General features: G+C 37.8%; 1 protein-coding gene across 8 annotated transcripts in view; it reads right to left on the reverse strand.

The window, feature by feature from the left end:
* Nucleotides 1-235: 235 nt before the first annotated feature.
* Nucleotides 236-19102, reverse strand: part of si:dkey-215k6.1 (transmembrane protein 132C) — a 223020-nt gene continuing 204153 nt past the window's right edge. For 7 of the 8 annotated variants that reach the window (XM_058775908.1, XM_058775909.1, XM_058775913.1 and 4 more), the window contains 4 exons: nt 12167-12372; nt 10479-10752; nt 8593-8784; nt 236-4570 (listed from right to left, as the gene is read on the reverse strand). In XM_058775908.1, the coding sequence (XP_058631891.1) occupies nt 3374-4570; nt 8593-8784; nt 10479-10752; nt 12167-12372 (1869 nt within the window). In that variant the 3' untranslated portion in view covers nt 236-3373. Of the gene's footprint in view, nt 4571-8592; nt 8785-10478; nt 10753-12166; nt 12373-14652; nt 14770-19102 lie in introns of those variants that run through there. The other variant, XM_058775916.1, reaches the window with a different exon arrangement.

Here is a 19102-nt window from a genome sequence, read left to right on the forward strand (position 1 = left end):
TAATGGCACAATTTTCATTTTGGGGTGGAGTAACCCCAAACTAACCAGAGTTCAATTTTGTTCGTTGGTAATTTTAGGTATTTTGGAGGCGGACAATTCAAAAATTTGGTGCAGGTTGACGAATGATATGACAAAAATAGCTAGCTGGTTCTCAAGTAGCTAGCTAACAATAGAAAAGTTAATGGGTGTCCGAAGATACATTGAAACAAAAGAAACAAAATCCATGTCAGTAGGCAACATCTTTAATGAGAAAGCATGTACACAATGAGGGTCATACTGAACAAATACCAGCAAAGGGACGTTAACGGATGTCGGTACTTCTGTAAAATGAGAACGTAGAGCATTGCAGGTGTTACGTTATTCTTTCTGCTTTTCGATCTGTATATTTGTACAAAATCATGGCGTCTTCAGGTGCTAAAACGTATTTATATGAAAATATAGATTTGTGTACATGGACACGAAGCAATTTTATCAGACGAATATGTTTATATGAAAACATGGAATCATATAGCAGGATACGACATGGTTTATGAGAAACTGCACAGTATGAGCATTTAGGAATAGATTATCTGAAAAACACATCAGAATATCAGTAAGCGAATGACTGGAATAAAGATGAGTTCATATTCTCCATCTTGAGTCATCAGACATTGTGACACTGCATCTAAGGCCTCATGTGGATGGTGAACGAAGAGCGTTATTGTTACAATCCAGTATATTATTCTGGTTGAAGAGGTGTCAGTGATGGCCTTGGCAAACACATGAGCTCAACATCTCTCTCTCTCTCTCACATTCTATTATATGGTTTCTCCATAATTTACAGTCACAACGGACAATAAACTGGATAGTGCTTAAACCAAGAAACTTAATAAGAAAACAGTCGTTCTGCTGTACCAAGAGTCAAGGCCAGAACGAGCAGTAAAAGTCAAACCAATCCCATAAGGGCACCTGGAAAACAAGACATCCTGTCACTCCACCTCAGACTAAACGAGGTATGTATGTTTATAAAAGAAAAGAGTTCAAAATCGCCCCCTTTACTTGTTGCAAACTGCTGTTGTCCTTTAAAACGACTGTCAAAATCTTTAAGCATTTCAGTCATATTAATGCATTCATACATTGCTTACGACAAATCATAACAATTTCAATAGGAGAGAGCAGGTTTAAATGTAATAATAAATTCACAATAATAACAATGGATAGTTTTATTATCAGACACACATAAAGTTAAAAGGTAAAATATTAAAGTTTAAAGTCTGTTCTCGCATATACCTGCTATCAAAATAGCTGACAAAACTTAATATAAAAACTGAATTAAAAAAAATAATTGATTCGTTTTTAATAAATTAAATATTAATATTATAAATATTATTATTATTATTTTTTTTATAAATTAAAAATTAATACATATTTTTTTAGCAACTAAGATGCTACATGGAATAATTGTACTCTAAAAAATATTTTAAAAAGGCAAAAATGTAATTGGAAAATGCTTAAAGACATTTTCACTTATACATTTATATAAATACTTTCCAATTACAATTAAATCTGCTCTACCCTACTTCTAATGTAGCTTTAACTAAAACGGCAAAAATAAATATATAAAAAAAAGTAGCTTTAACTAAATTAAACACCTTTGAAACAAACTTAATATTTAATATATCAAAGGAAAAGACTGAACCCTGTGTAAATAGGGAATCTGATGACAGAACCCATGACATGTCTTAACATATTAAAGCCTATCTTTTTATTCCTCTGGGGGAAATCAGATTTGAACATAGAATATTAAACACTCAAACGGCCTCATGACTCTGTGTGTTGATTGTGAAAATGTAGGCAACAGCCTTCTTGCAGTGTCCACAAGAAATTTTGAATCATTTTATTTACATCCTATCTCATATTACACTTACAAATAAATATTGCATTCTTACAATCTACATTTGAATTCTACCACTGTTCATCTGTGAGCGTATTTTCACCTGAGCTTTCAAAGAGAAGGTTTCCACATCTGTCCTTCCCTACAACTCTTCAGTAATATAAACAACAAGGATTCAAGGAGCCGGGGAAATGCTGGGGTTAGTGAGGCAGAAATAGAAAGTTGCTTTAAAACCTATAGGACATGTAAAAACCATGGGCAGGTGCTCCGGCCATGTAAAAAGGGGGTAAACGATGTACATTTCACCTCAATAAAAAGAGAAACATTCATACATTTACCGTACTGGAGAGTAATAGACCATATCTACTCTTGTATATTTTTCTATCACAGCAATCATATGGTTTTATAACAAACACAACTCAATTTTGTGGGCTTGTATTTCTACATGGTCCGTCCAATGTTCATCATCGTATCTGTCAGGTTGTACGTCTGGACCAGTTGCTGTAAGGACAGTCAGACCGGCCGGTCTCAGATCAGCTGAGGGCCACTCTATGCACTTTCTGTATTATTCTTATTGTGCAAATGAACAACCCCCCGATGGGAATCGATAGAAGTCCTCAGTCCTTTTTTTCCACATTCACTTGATCAAATGAACAGTGCATGAGGAGTCTTTTTATTCTCATGTTGCATCATTGATGTCTTGTGTTTTTCTCCCAGAGGAGAGATGGAGAGGGAGGACTGTTGTGTTTTGGTGTCTTTCGACTCCTTAAACAGTGTGTGTGTGTGCAGATACAGCTGGTACAGACTCCAGCCAGGGGGAATCCCACACGTCCTTGCACCCCAGCTCTCTTGGAATTCACACAGGAGGGACAGACAGTACAAAATGAGCGGTAAAAAACAAACACACACCTCGATCTGGGGCAGGCCGGGTGCTTTGAGGGCCTGTTTTGGTCTAGTTACATACTAATCTAAAAAACAAAAAAAACTCAAAAAATAAGATCTGTTGTATACGTCCCAATGATCTGAATCGAAATAAATCAAAACACCAAGTTACATTAGCGATAACAACTCCCATTTATCGACTTCCACGGACTGTGATTTTCTGTACAGCTGTCAAGTTTGTTTCCTTTCTTTCTTTCTCTCTCTCGCTCGCTGGTCTTGTTTGGGCTTGTTTATTTGGGGTGTCGGTAACTGGCGTTCTGTCCCTGTGCTAGCCAATTGGCAGCTGCTCACTCTGTGCCACCTGGACCGCTCGGTGGAGCCAGTACGAACGTGCCAGTCTCTCTTCAACCGTTTCCCCTTTTTGTGAATTTCCTACTTAACTCGAGACTCCCAAAGGATTTTATTCCTTCCTGCTCCCTGCTTGTATCCACTTTCGATTCTTTAATAATTCCTCCCTCCCTGTCTCCCTGCATTCCCCCCACAGTGCAAAGGCATTTCTGGTGAGTTTTTGTGTGTCCGCCCTCTCGCTTTCCTTTTCTTTTGTTCTCTTCCCGGCTCCTACAGATTGTCTTGCAGTCTCTCCATGTAGCTCCTGAGCTCGGCTGACTGTCCCAGGTCCATGTCCTGACAGACCCACTTGATGTCATCTTCATGCCCGATAAGGATGGAGTTGGTGTACGGCCCGCCTTCGTCTGGTAGTACGGTGGCAAAGGAAGTAAACTTGACCCTTTTGCGCTTGGCAGCGCTGGGAGAGTTGTTAAGGGGTTCGACTTTTCCACTGGGGTCGTTTCCTGAACAGGACCGTGGATCGGAGTGCACATGGGGAATGCCACGTCCGTGTGATAACCCGCTTTTCTGAACCCCGCTCCCGTTGAGGAGGTACTTGCTCTCCTCGCACCCTTCGTTGCGATCTATCGCGGTCGTGCACTCATCGTTGTGTGCCAGCGGCCCGTGGTCGCCATGATGGTCCATCAGGTCCGCTTCGTTACCGAGCCACACCCAGTCGTGGGCATGGTTCATGTTGCCCTGCTCCAGAACAGGGAGCTGTTTGTGGCGGTAGCGGAAGGCAAAGCTGACACAGTTGATGAGGAAGACGAGGATAGCAAGGCAGAAGACTCCAAGCAGGGCATACATGCCTATTTCCAGGTCTGACAGACCTCTCGGAGCCTGAGTCAAGTCGCTGTCCGCCCCGCCAGGTAGGTCCACCTGTGCTGGGAAACTGGTATAGTCCACAGGGTTGTTGTTTTGCCCCCCACCCTGCTTGCTGCCCCCGGATCGACTGGTTAGCGGAGTCTTTGCAGTCGTACTGACCTTCTTTAGGACAGACTCTTCTCGTTCCACCGCGGTGTTTGTGTATTTCCAGCTATCTCCTCCACTTGTTTTATCCGCTTCTAGAAGCTTATGTTTCTGTTCGTTTGTGCTGTTGTCCAGACTGTTCTCCTCCTGAGTTCCACTCCTCTGCTCCAGGTCGTTCTGTCCAAACTTCACCTGCACGCTTCCTATCCCCATGGCCAAAATGCTCTTTCTCTTGGATTTCTGGCAGGTTTCTGAGATCATCATTTCCACGCGCAGTAGCGCTCCCTGCCCTTCACCTTCTGCCACTACCACAGGCCAGCGCTGGGACTGATCCTGATAGGTTGAAACCACGTTCTCATCCAGTGAGGTGATGGTTACAGTGAAATCTTTAGGGTCATAGATGTCAAGAGGAGTCACAGAGCCATCGCTGTACTGAATCCATGCACTGATAATGGCATCCTGTAATATAACAGAGAGATGGTTAAGAATAGATGCGTGACCTCTCGCTTTTCATTGAATGAATCATTCTTTTGAGTCATGTTTTTATTGATTCGGTTGATCCACTTTGAATGACTTATTAAAAAATCTGGTTTTTGGCTCAACAATCCAGTCACAGGTTAACAGGGTGAGAAGATACTCAGTGACTTCAGCAAATGTACATATAGTGCATGAGTCATCTGAGCTGCTTTAATGATAAGTTTTGCATCCTTTTTGAAGCCTCAGTTTCCATTCATTGTAATATAGAAAAGCTTGACCAGTTCCCTCCTGTTAACCTCCTTAGTCAGTGAGCTAAATTTGAGAACCAAATCAGTCTGATTGTTTTTTGAACTAAAACCAAAACATTTAAAAGATATGACTCCAAAAATTATTAGCTCAGTTATTTTTTTTTTACATATTTCTCCTTAACGACATAAGGCTGAGCAAATGGTAACCACATTTTTATTTTTGGTCTCCCTTTTAACAACAAACCCAAATTAGTTTGAAACATTCAAATTTTTATAACTACTGCATCATCGTCCTTGGAGAATGAAGGTTTATACACTGTATAAGACACTGCATTGTGAGAACGAGAGAACATTTTAAGTCCCTGAACATGTGAATGAAAGCACAAACTGCCTGTGATTGGAACTGAAATGACATCCAATAACAAGGCTGTCAAGGTTATTTCTCTAAATAAATTCAGAATTTCCCATTATAAATTCAGGAGCATTACAGGTTAAGATTCAGTAAGTTCAGTAAAAGACTCAGAAATTTATACTTCAAAAATAAAGGAAGAGTCAAATAAGTTGAAACAAAGTTTCTTTTCACATGACTGCAAGGAGAGAGTGAATGCCTAAAAATAAGTCCTGCAGTAAGAAGTCCTGGTGCCTCAAATTCATAAACATAACTCTTGGTAAAACAAGGAATTCTTTCATTTCAGTCATCATTAACTACAGGGAAGCACAACTCAACAGTATTAAGGGGCTGAAAAGAGTTGCTTTAAGGGATAGTTCACTCAAAAATAAAATTCTGTCATGGTTTACTCACCCATGTTGTTCTAAACATGTATGACTTTATTTGCGCTTGCAGAACACTCAAACCTTTTATGCTTTCAATATGTGGGAAAGAAAAGCATGCATATTTTTCAAAATTTCAACAGACAGAAGAAAGTTATACAGTTTGGAATGACATTTAAAAAAGTTTGTAAACGATGACATCATTTTCATGTTTGAGTGAACTGTCCCTTTAAGACTAAAGTGTCAAGTTTTCAAGAAGCTCACAAAAATGTCTGTAGCAGCAATTGCAGACTGTGCAAATTAATTTTAGCTTATCTAAACATGTAGTCGTATATAATTTAAGAAATACTAAACACTATGCTAGGAAAGAGAGAGGTAATTATAGGATCTGGATTATAATTATATAGGATGTAGAATGTGTGGAGTTAATCACAAATGCTCAAGAGAGTGAAAATGCAAACTGCAGATCAACTACGCTAGTGTCAAAAATAGTGTACAAGAACAGCCTCCAGACATGTGGCCACCTTGATTTTGGAAGCTTCTTCAAATGAGACAAAAAGCGTTTTTCTTAATATCCGTAATTGCCAACAACTCCAAATGAGACTCTTGCAGTGTTTTCCCACCCACTCTCATTCACTCATAGTTAACCTTGGGCCCTGTGCGTGGGAAAACGCTGGCAGAAGCCAGGGAAAGCATTCCGATTTTTAGCAGAGCTGCTATTTTATATACTTTAATCAGATGATTCCAAACAGCACTGTAGGGGGAAGGAGAATATTAGAGCTACTCACTTCTCAGTTATAATCACGCCTGCCAAAATGAACACCGGTGCCTCTAGTGAGGGGCCATGGGTTAATAGAGCAAACAGAGGCCAGAACATTTTGCAGAATGTGTTTGCATACTGGATTATTTCCGCAGCGGTATCTGTACAGTTGGCAGGGCAGACTGTGGACGGTTGATAGGTGTGCTTTACAATGCCTGGTTTAAAATGTTGCATGGTCAGGAAAGTATGTGAAAGATTGTTCCTTTTTTGAATATTTTAGTCTCTACATTTTGTCTCTAATATCTCTCACTCTCTCTTTAGCCACGGACTCTCAACCAGGTAGCGCGAATGAAAATTTATTCTAAAGTGCCCCAATATTAGTGCCTATTTCTGATATGAAGCTCTTGCATGTGGACGCTTTTGTTCATCAGCAGGTTTCCTTGCAGCTGTTTAAGCTTTAAAAGTTTTCCAGTCAATGCTTTCAAACTGCACTGCTCCTTTAAATTAACACACCGGCCTCAACTAGATGCCTAAAAACTTTAGGCAATTGCCCTTGACATGGCTGCAATTCTCGTTTGTACTCCCAGCTGCATGTTCTAGTCCTGCAGTGTTCCAGTAAGATCATAAAGTCAAGTTCTTGTGCTCGAACACTGAAGCTAATTCACACCCTAGTAAAAAGGTAATATATTTAAAATATATTTATTTCATATTAAGTAAAGTTCAAATCTATTAACATATTTACTGACATATCGCTCAAGACTTACTGATATAAAATGTTTAATTAAACTTTATTGGAAGTACTATTGCACAATGCACATTTCTTAATATTAAGCCTAAAATGTGTTTAATGTCACTATTGATGAGGATTGTAAGATACGAAAAGATATGAAAAGAACGCACGTCACATCTCTGTTCATCAATTTGCACTGGCTACCAATAGCTGCTCACATAAAATTCAAGGCGTTAATGTTTGCCTACAGAACCACCTCTGGCTCTGCACCCCTTTACCTAAATTGATTACTTCAGACCTATGTGCCCTCTAGAAGCTTGCATTCTGCAAGTGAACGACGCATTATTGTGCAAAATCACTTTCACAGACTTTTTCATTAACTGTTCCCACCTGGTGCAATGACCTGCCCAACTCAATCCGAGCAGCTGAGTCCTTAGCCATCTTCAAGAAACGGCTAAAAACACATCTTTATTTGGCCCTCTAACTCTAGCACTCTCTATTCTAATTCTATCTGATCTATATGTCTTCTTTTTATTTAAAAAAAAAAAAACACACTTGACCCTCTGTCAATTGCATATTTATTCTTTTCTTGAAAAACTAACACTAGCTTTCTTTTTTCTATTATATTTACTTGTTTCCTTAAAAAAGCAAAAAACAAACAAAACAAAAAAACACTAGGTTTCTTTTTTCTATATTCTATCTGCTCGTTTAAAAAAAAAAAAAACCTTACTACGTGTACTGCGTTAGGCTAACCGAGACTTGTCATAGCACTTGCATGTTGTTGCTCTTTTGTTGGTTTTGATTGCTTCTATGGTCTTCATTTGTAAGTCGCTTTGGATAAAAGCGTTTGCTAAATGACTAAATGTAAATATATGTAAATGTAATGACCTCTGAATAATATCGGCCTTTAAAGTGTACCTAAAGTAAACTTGCAATAGCTCCACTTTAGCACAGTCAAATAAACTTGAGTATATCTTTAGTTGGACTTCAGCACTTCTTCCGCATGATTAAAGTGCATTAAGCACAAAATTACTTGTTCCAATTTAGCAGACTTTAAGTATAACAGTATAGTATAGGGTATTTTTTTAGTATGTAAATGTGTAAATGTATTTGTAATATACTTAGCATGAAATAAATGTATTTCAAATACATTTTAGTATATTTGTTTTTCACTAGGGCAGTAACATCAAAGTTCTATAATGTTTTGACAAACTCAGGGTAGTCTCAATTTTTGGTTCTATTCATTTTCTTTTTTTTGGCCATTTTTAACTTGAAAGTGCGCAGGGTTCTGGTGTCAGCCGGAATGTTTTAGAGCTATGCTGTCAATTCACAGTGGCGTCAGCTTTAATTTCTGAAATGATCAAACCAGTTCCAGAGAACAGTTCCAGCCAATTTACAGTAGCCCCAATGTCTACAGCAGCCTCAACATCTAGGTTTTAGAATGTTATAGCCTATATGATTAAATATTCTGTTGGCCATTTCTCATGGCTCTCACCTGTTTGGGTGTGTGCAACAGGTCTTGAGCAGTGGTTGTGATGTAGAAGGCTCTGTTGTTGGTGGAACTGGCCTGCAGTGAGACACTCAAAGAGCCCACCAGCTGAACTCCCAGATCACTGATGGTCACTTTATCATCCACCACTGTGATGGTCTTCTCAGCCAGAATAGAGTCCGAAAAGGGGGATATCACCTGGGAAATACGAAAGCCAATCATCACATTGTTTAGATAAATGCATGCATGTGTCATGCTATCTATCTATCTATCTATGAAATTTACTCTTTTTACACAATTTCTATAAACATTTGAAAACCGTTTCCTGTCCCTGTTTCCATTATATAATATCTCCCATCCTTGTAAAAGGCGTTGAGATACAAACTGACGCTTTGCAATTGCTTTATTATGACAGACAGGCAGTATGACAGGTGTACAAAGAGCTCTCAGAATCAACATTTCATCGTCGAGCACAATATTCTGTTACCGTGGACACAAACTGTTGAGTGACACTATGAGGATTCCCGAGCTGAGGGAAGGAAAGGAAGGAAAAAACAAAAATGGCAGGAAATCAAAGGGGTGGCTGAAGCCTAAACGACAGGGAGAGAAACAACATGAAAAAAGGACTGGAGAGAATTCCACACAGAATAAAAACAAACTCAAAACCACATGCGAGGTCTTATGTAACCAGCACAAATTTGGACCAACATGTGAGACATGATAAAGTGCAAATGGAGACAGACAGACATGAAAAACCACACATGCGGAGGAAATGAACATAAACACACAAGGGCCTCTTAGTTGACGGGTTTCCAACAGAACACTTGACTCTGGGATGAGCATTCAACACCGCTGAGATTTTAACACCTGTAGACAAACAAGCTTGTTATCACTCAGATCCAATAACATCTTCACAATGAGGGGTGAATATTTCCGGTGTGTTTGACAAGGGAGGTGTTACTATCGCTCAGTTTCTTTCATTATTTGTCACCGGTCTTTATCTGTGTGCCGACTTCATTTAAAACTGAGCTGCTCACCAAACAAATGCACTCAAAGAAACTGGCTATGAATAAATTAGGAATGAATTTGATTCCTAGGGAACGCATATATTGTACTGTACTAATAAAATGTACATCTTGAAAGCAATGTAAGACGCTTTGGAAAAAATGTGTCTACAAGATGTATAAAAGCAAAACTAGATACTAGATACTGTAGATAGATAGATAGATAGATAGATAGATAGATAGATAGATAGATAGATAGATAGATAGATAGATAGATAGATAGATAGATAGATAGATAGATAGATAAACTGTAGTTAATAACGTAATCTAGGTTACTCATTTTTAGTAATCCATTCTGACTACTTTTTAAATTACTTTAAACTTACCATAAATGTACTACATTGATATACTTTATATGAAGAAACATTAATAAAGATGAAAATAGCAATGCCTAAAGCCTTTCAGGTTATAAATATTTTTGTCCAGACTTCCAGAATAAATAATTACTAAGGGTGATTCACAGCCATACATCACCAATGTTTTAGCAATTATTTGTTTCATACATGGTCTGATTGCAAATTTATTTACATTACATTTGTGAATATAGTCAAAGCTAAATGGTATGTGACACACAGTAGGATTTTTAGAAAGGAACATTTAAAATAGAAAAAAGAACTAGGGAGAATCAATAAATTGTTAATGATTTCCTGACATTTTGTAAGTATGTAAGCATGTAATCCAAAAAAATGTAACTGTAATCTGATTATGAGCTTTTTAAAATGTAATATACTCTAATTACGAGTACTTAATTTTTGGAATCCGATTACATAATCCAGATTACAGTTGCTACGCAGCTCAAGATAGACAGATAGATAGATAAATATTTACCTGTATATTGGTGATGCCCGGGTCTCTCCCCACCAGCACCCTTCCATCAATTAGTCGGGCAATGCTTGTATCCTCCACTTTCAGGAAGTCCAGGACCATCTCTGTGATGTCGGCTGACCAATCGGAACCCAGCATGTGCACAAACTCCCCACCAGGGCCAACTGGCTCGGCTACGAAGTGTGTGAGAACACGCACCAGAGCGTACTGATACTGTAAGGCACAGCCTCTGCCCTTTCTCTCATCCTCCTCATCATCCTCGCTGTCCCTTGTTGGCCTGGGCAACACAGAACACGGATAAGATAAGAAATCTACATGTTTAGTAGCTGTTGTATGACAATGAATTGGTGACATTATTTTGGCTGGTGACATTAAGTGCAAGGGCAGAAAGATTATAACCCAACCGCTGGGTCAAAACAACCCAATTGCTGGGTTTGTCCATATTTTACCCAGCATTCTTTAGAGTGTAGTAATGAGATTCTAAGAAAAAATAACGATATAAATGATAATAATGATTCTAAGAATAATGAAATACAAAGTCAAAATAACAATACCATCTTGTGCTTTATGGTTTCCTTAAAAGGATAGTTCAGTCAAAAATGCCAATTCTGTCATCATTTACTCACCCTCATGTTGTTCCAAACTCGTATGGCTTTCGTTCTAACATGAAACTCAGAAAAAGACTTTTCTATAAAAGTGAACTGGGACAGTACTTGTCAAGCTCCAAAAATGTGTAGAAAAACAACATAAAAGTACAAGAATAGTAGTCCAAATGGCCTGTACGCTAGACGCCAGCTTTATGTGAGGGAATTTAAATCATTATTTAATGAAAATCTGCTGTCGTTCTCATTTTCACTCTTGCATAATAAATCATGCTATTTTTATGAAATCTTCTTTGGAGCATTCACTTCAGTGGCTTTCACTGTGTGGAAAAGAGCACTGTGAACATCTCCACAGGAGAAAGTCATACAGGTTTGGAACCAAATGAGACTTGAGCAAATGCTGACCAAATGTTACACAGAGGGCCAAGAAGAAAGCAATTATAAACATCTTTGGCAAAGCTAAGCTTGTATATTTCAGTGCAGCTGGCTATCTGACTGATTAGAATCGAGGAAAAGAGTCTGATCTCCAGCAATTATCCAATTTGTTCTTTTTTCTTGTTTTATTTTCCCTTTGCTTTTTTAATTTTATCTTATTCATTTTTCTGTTTGGTTTTGTTTTCCTTGCCTTGCCTTGTCTTTTCTCCCCCCATTTTATTTCTCTATCTGAAACTGTGATTACTTCAAATTCCCTGTTCACCTAGGGGAAGCATTGTGTGGGGTGTAAGAGGGAGGGAGAGAGAGAGAGGGTGTGTGTGTGTGTGTGTGTTTGTGTTTGTGGTTCCTGGTGGTAACAGTGGTTTTGTTGTTACAAGCAGAGAGACAGAAATTGGCCAAATTGAAAAATGGGCCCAGCTGACAGACTGAAGGCCAACAAGCAGAATTGGGCTGTGAAAAAACAGACATATATCCAAACATGCACACACACACACACACATACAGTGTATACCATGAAAATGAAAGGGATGGTTACAGATCTCTGCTGAACAAACATTGTGCCCCTCTCCTCACATGCCAGCTCACACACACATGTACGCCTTTTGCCGTCTCACACACACACACACACACACACACACACACACACACACACACCTCTTGTTGGTGATGATGGGTACCCTCCATCCTTTGACTTGGCTGAGTTCAGCATCAGAGACGTCAATCTGGAGCGGTAACCGTGGCACCCAGACAGTGAGCTCTAATTGGCTGGTCAAATAGAGGTAGGTAAAGTTCACTTGAAGAGAGATATGCCCATTCTTCTCTTTCCCGTTCACCAACACCTCATCACAACCAAGAGACACCTGCAGTGCAAGAAACAGAAAGGTGAAGTGGAGGAGGATCGAACAGTTGTGATTGTTTTGTGGGTTTTTGTAATGGCTGTGGCATTTGCTATGATTCTTCCCCTTGCACTAGCCACAATTACACTCATCTGAAGAGAGAGCACTTTTTTCACATAATTATGTGAAAACAAGAAAAACAAAGAAGTGAGTGTTTCCCCTGTTAGTCTCCCTGTCTTTTGCCTCTTCTTCTTTTTTATTATCTGGACTTTATTTCCCCCCCCCCCCCCCCATCTTTTCTCTATATTTTGCCCTCTTTACTCTCTGTTGTGATTAATGGTGGTCTGTATCCGCTGGACATTTATGACACTTTGATGGGCTGTGTCTGTGTGTGACGTTGTCATGGTGAACACAGCACCATCATTTTCCTACCGGTAAATCACACACACAGACGCACAAGAGCTCAAGCAGCGTGAAGCAGTCACATCTCACTATTACAGCTCAGGGTCACGGTGGGGGCAGACCGAAATTTGAAATGAATGCATGTGTGTGTCCACAGATCATGCAGTGCTCAAATGGCTCAAGCTTTTGTGCTTTGTTGGGTGCTTTTATTTCATAAACATGTTCCATGGTGTAATCACCTAACAATGAAAGCAAGAGAGAACAAGAGCTGGAGAAGAAATAAGAGCGGTGAAGACAGATATTCAGAGCAGACCAGACACGTAACAATACCAGTTCCAAGTACAATACAGAAGCACTTTTACAACATAGAAAAAAATACAGGTAACAATACCAGTCTTTTGCAGTTCTGTAATACCACGTAACAACCCTATTCAGTGAGTAGTTTGAATATTTACAGTCAAGCCATGCTTTTCTACTTTTTGATTTATTTAAATTCATTCAAGCAGCTTTATTTTGCATTGCTTGTTTTATAATGTTTGTTTACCATACACTGTAGTTTTATACATGAAAAACTATTGCTTTATTGCTTTGATCTGTATGTACATAATTGCTAACCATTTACTGTTAGCAACATGAAGCAATGATTTCTTCCTTGAGAAATACCTAAAGGCAGCATGGCATTGCTACAGTGTAACTTAAGTTTATATTTACATTAAGATTCTGGAACTTGTTCCTTTATAGGCCTTTCAAAGAACTTTTCAATGAAGTGTTGCAAGTAATCGGCTTTACTTTGAATCATAATATTATAGAGTTTGATTTGAATCAAAAACACACTTGAAAATCTGATATAAAGTCAAGGATGCAAAAGTCTGTTCTTTGTTTTGTAAGGGAATGAATCTCTTGTTCCATGAAGCATTGTGAATGACATAATCAAATATCACAAATTGACAATTACACAAGATTATTTAAAAATGAAGTGTGGCTTAAAACCATTTATCATAGATCATAAGTCTGTCTTGAAAGTTTTCATGTTAAAAATCAATTCTCTATGGAAAAAAAAAACGAATGAAATGGAAGACTGTTGTCCTCTATAGCATATTTGTTTTAGTTGTACTGGTGTTGAGAATTGTGAAAAGTGTAGCCTAATGGTTAGAGAGTCAGACGTGTAACCCAAAGGTAGTGGGTTCGAGTCTCTGTACTGGGAGGAATTGTAGGTAGGGGGAGTGAATGTACAGCGCTCTCTTCCACCTTTAATACCCACAACTGCCCAACTTCTGTGTGTGCACTTGGATGGGTTAAATTCAGAGCACAATTTCAAGAATGGGTTACCATACTTCACCACGTCACTTGAAATTTCATTGCTATTGGTATCGACAACTGAAAGCTTATTCCTAATCCTACACCTTATGTGTAGTACTCAAATGTACACTTTTACACTAAACCAAATTATGAGGCAAATTATTTTGGAGACAAAAAAAAAATGTCAAGAGGTCTGCGAATACTTGATCTGGGAGAGCAAGAGAGAGAGAGAGAGAGAGAAAAAGATGGATTGAATTGCCATTCTAAACAGACAGTTAAACAAAGAACCTTTTAAAAGCAAGTCCAACTAAAATGAACCGTGATTCATTCAACACAGGCAATTAGAGTAAAAATATGAGATAAAATGTCATTCCATCAAAGTAAATGCACTGTCTCTCTTACACACACACAAGCCCTGAGAGGATGTATAAAAGACCCTGTGCTGTGCATGTCTTTTATATAGGATGTAATGTTCCACCACACAATGATGGTTGATAAAAAGCACCCTCCAGAAGTGCTCAAGTTTTTGTGTGTACGTGTGTGACTCTCGAAAGAGCAATTACCCAGAATTCCGTGCAAGGACGCTACGCTCAATTTCTCTACCTTTGCTTCCATCTCTGTTCTTGCAATTGGCACCTTTTTCAATCCACCCATCTTTTTGATCATCTCCAGTGTTGTTCTAAGAGCCGCCACCCCGTCATTCTCTGTAGCAGAAATGACTGTGTCAGGTCTGAGGACCGCAAGGCTAATGGCACAGGAAAATGGCAGCTAAAGTGGCATGTGGCCATATCAGAACATCAAAAACATGACATGATAAAAACATTCTGGAAGCTGGGACACAGCATCACACTTCTCCTCTGAGGATGATAATTGTACCACCAAAGATTATCCAAATAAGCAGCATATTTGACTATTTTTGCATTGTATTGAAAAACAAAACAAAACAGAAATGCACTAAAAATAGTAGTCGTGAGGCAGAAAAAATAATCAAAAACATTGAAATGGCCTCAGAGGTTGTGTCAGGTTGAATCAATGTACTGTTTATCGCGTGGTTGAATTTTGTATGCTCGACATTTTAACAATTAACAAAGATTTTAAGACTTTAAGCTTTAATTTTAGTCAGCTAGTCTTTTTAGTAACGTATATTAGCAAAATATTAACAGGTATTCCTTGACACTGGTCTCTTGTTCATTCTTCTATACCTGGTTTCTCAGTTTTCCTCCCATCCTGCAGCTGATGCCGTACTATTTCATGACTTCGGAACGGACCTGTATAAACACTTCCCTTCGTCAAAGCCAAAGAGCTGAGCCATGGATTTGATGACACTGAAAAATCGATTTAATCTCTGTCTCTATTTTAAAGAGAGGGGGAAAGGAGACTGGGCAATGAGAGAGAGATGAAGGCCAGTGTTTCTTTGTGGAGAGGAGCACTATAAAGAGAAAATTATGTCTCAACAAGAAAGGGCGAACAACCCAAAAACAATTGGAGGTTTTCTAATACCTATATAAAATGAATCGTGTTTGCCCCCATTTGGACCTTTAGGTCCTGATATTTGGAGAGAATTTAGAGAGAAACCCCTTTTGAATGAGAATAACATACACATGGACGACTTTGAGCACCAACAAAACTCCTACACACACACACACACACAAAGATATTTTAGGAAGGATATACATATATTTTTATGCAACCCTGACCAAGCAAATAAATATAGTAAACAATAGGATAAAAATTACTAATTATTTCCATGTTTTGGGCACAAAATTACATTTTAAAGCAAATTGTTATGTTCATGTTCACGGTTTGCTTTAAATCAAAAGTATTATTTTATATGAACCTCATCAGATTACAGCAAAAATGGAAGAACTATGGAAACACTTATTTTGAAAAATGCCACTATTAAAGGAAACAAAAGCATTGAACCTTTTTTTCTTTTTTTTGTTAAGAATTAAACTTTAAAAAATAATTAAAGCATCTTTTTTTATAACTGTTCTTCATATATGTGTATTAATGACTTCACTCATTGTGTTGATCTCAGCTGCTCCTCTCAGTTTCACTTTTCTATCAGCAGAATGTTGCTTTTCCTGTCAGTGTTTTGTTCTTTTCTCCACTTTAATTCATTCCACCCTTTCTGTTCTGTGTCTTCCTCCACTCTCTGCTCATCTCTGGAGTGATAAATCACAGATTATTTGGCTGACAATGCAAAACAGCGCCAGGTGCCGCAATCCACCAATCCCATCATCCGCCCAGCTCGCAAATTACTCGGAAGAATTGGCACTTGCTTCTCTGTCGCGGTGAGGAGGAGAAGAGAGAGACAGAGATTGGTAGGGGGCAAAGAGGAGGCAAGAGAGGGAGAAAGGAAGAGAAAGAAGGAGAAAGAACAGAAAGAGAGGGGAAGACAAAGATGGTGGGCATCAGCTGGAAGGGGTGGAATCAATTTCCTAGACAGGCAAGAGCAGCTCTGGTTCACTGCTTGCAGAGGAATGGTCAGGTACAAAGAGAGGTTTTTAAAACAGATAGATGATCCCACGCACACAGGGATCATCTTCACTTTTACTGCTTTTACAGTATGATGCTGAAGAATGCACACGTGCATCTAAATTCCTTATGCTCTGATGAACCTGCTACTACACATGAGCGTAGATTTAGATTGGGAACAAAGTTAAGATACTGAACAATTTCAAACAATATGATTATAAGCATATGTCATTTCCAGTATTTTTATTTCCTTTTATGAATTCAATTAATTCAACTATGGAATTCTAAAGATGTTAACTTGCAAGTTGCATTTAAGCACATATTAATGTATTTAATAATGCAAATATCGAGATTATTATGTGAAATATTTTATTAATGCACAAAATATAACAAATCATTTTTATCATTTATCATATAGCCTAGCTTATGTATATACTGTAAATAAAAAAATTAATAAAATAAGGTCAGTAAGATTTTTTTTTTTTAATTAATGCTTTTTTTTTTTTACAAAGGATGCATAAGCAGTTATTTTAAATTGTAGCAGTATTTCACAATATTCTTGTTTTATTCTATTTTGATCAAATAAATGCCTTGCTGAAATAAGAGGCTTCTTTCAAAAATAACAAATCTAAAAAAAATCTTGAAAAACAACACAAATATGCACCATTTGACAAGAAAAACTTTTATTCCATAAACACTGCAGAGTTTTTAACATCTGCTTGCCTGTACATCGGTATAGTCTAATTTTGAAACGTCCTTACCAATAAACCAAACCCACGGCCACGAACTAGATTAATGCTGAGAACCGCTTGGTCTCTGAACTAGTTTGTAGTTTGCACTCACATGAACACTGATATAAAGTTACAGTTACCCGCTCATCCAAGCTTGCCTTTCTTCCAAAGAGTTTACACTGTAATTGAATTTGAATTTAGAGCATTTCCACTGCAGAAGGTGATAAATTCAGATTCCAGGTTCTAAATGTGACACTGCCTGCGGTTAGAGACTCCCATAGTGCCTCGTGTGGGAATCTGGCACTGTTAAACGTACATGATGAGTTTAAAACTTCATCTGTCAATCTTCCCCTTTAGGTGATTTCTCAAAACGCACATCTGCAGAGTAAGATTTCTGATATTAGACCCACATAGTATAAACCTTTCTCTCTCTCCTTATGTTCACTCTCAAAGTACTTACCTTAGCATAATTTGATTTTTTGTGATTGATCATAGCGCTCATCGTTGCCTGTCGCCTTGCATTCATGACGTGGGACTTAAAAGCCCTGCAAATGATCAGAGCATCACAGTAGAACACAGAGACGAACGAAGATTAATAGGTAGAGTGAGAGAGAGGCAACGCAGAGTTCAAAAGTGTGACGCTAACCTTACGTCTTACATCTTTAATCAATCAGAGAGATTTTTCCATCTGCGTGCAAGATTCTTGTTGATGTAGTTTCAGCTTATTCCAAATACACTTAAATGCTTATTCACCATGAAAATTGTTTTCAGCAGAGCATGCAATCAGAAGTCATTAGTGACTAGAGTCATCAGATCTGAACTCGGATACTTACAAACGGACGTTCACTCAAGCTAGATATAAAAAAAAAAAAAATGTCATTATTCACTCACGCTCATTTCAAACCTGCATGTTTTTTTTTTAATTCTGTTGAACTCAAACTAGCATGTTCCCATGCAACAAAGGGGCCGTCAAGCTCTAAAAATGAGAAAAAGGCACAATAAAAATAAACTACACAGTTTGCCTTGTGTACCATATTCTGAAACCATATGACAACTTTGTAAGCAAATGTATTACAATACTTCTTTACAATATCAAATCATAATATACAATGTGCATTATCTTTTACATTTTAAATTTTTTCAATTTTATTTTGATGTATCCATAAAAATTAATGTTTTATAAATCAATTGTTACATAATTGTTTTGCTATTAAAATGTATCTGCTGAATGGCACATTCCATTGTGACAACTTACCCCATATGTGTCAATGTGTGTTCAACGAAAATATCAGAATTGAAATTTTATTTATTTTTTTTTTTTTGGTAGCAAAGACTTTAAGGTGTATTTCATGGAGAAAATATACAATATTAAATATTCACTTATCTAAAATAGCGTGACAACTAACCCCAGTCTTCCCTATTTTGTTGCATGGTAATCACTGTTTCTTCTCAAAGGAACATTTAGTAAAAATAATAATAATAATACTGAAAATATACTGTAAGTTATTTTAATAAAAATCTTCCTCTCTACCATATAGCTCTCAAATTTCATTCATGCTTGTGAACATTCAAATATGCCAACTAAAAAAAATAACAAAAAAAGCATAAATGCATGAAACAACATGAGGGTGAGAAGTAACTAATGAGAAAATGTTCAAAGTCTTAAGTCTTCTGTGACTCTCTGAAACACTTGGGGCAGACGGGTTGATTTCTGCGAGTCAGTTTGTCCTAGAATGGGAAGCCAGGCCTTTTTCAAACTTCTGAAATTGATATGCGGTATATTTACATAATATTTGCATAGGTATATAAGTCATGGGTGTCCCCAATATGTCTGATATTATTAT

This window comes from Onychostoma macrolepis, chromosome 05 (assembly GCF_012432095.1).
Source record: "Onychostoma macrolepis isolate SWU-2019 chromosome 05, ASM1243209v1, whole genome shotgun sequence".
Lineage (NCBI taxonomy): Eukaryota > Metazoa > Chordata > Actinopteri > Cypriniformes > Cyprinidae > Onychostoma > Onychostoma macrolepis.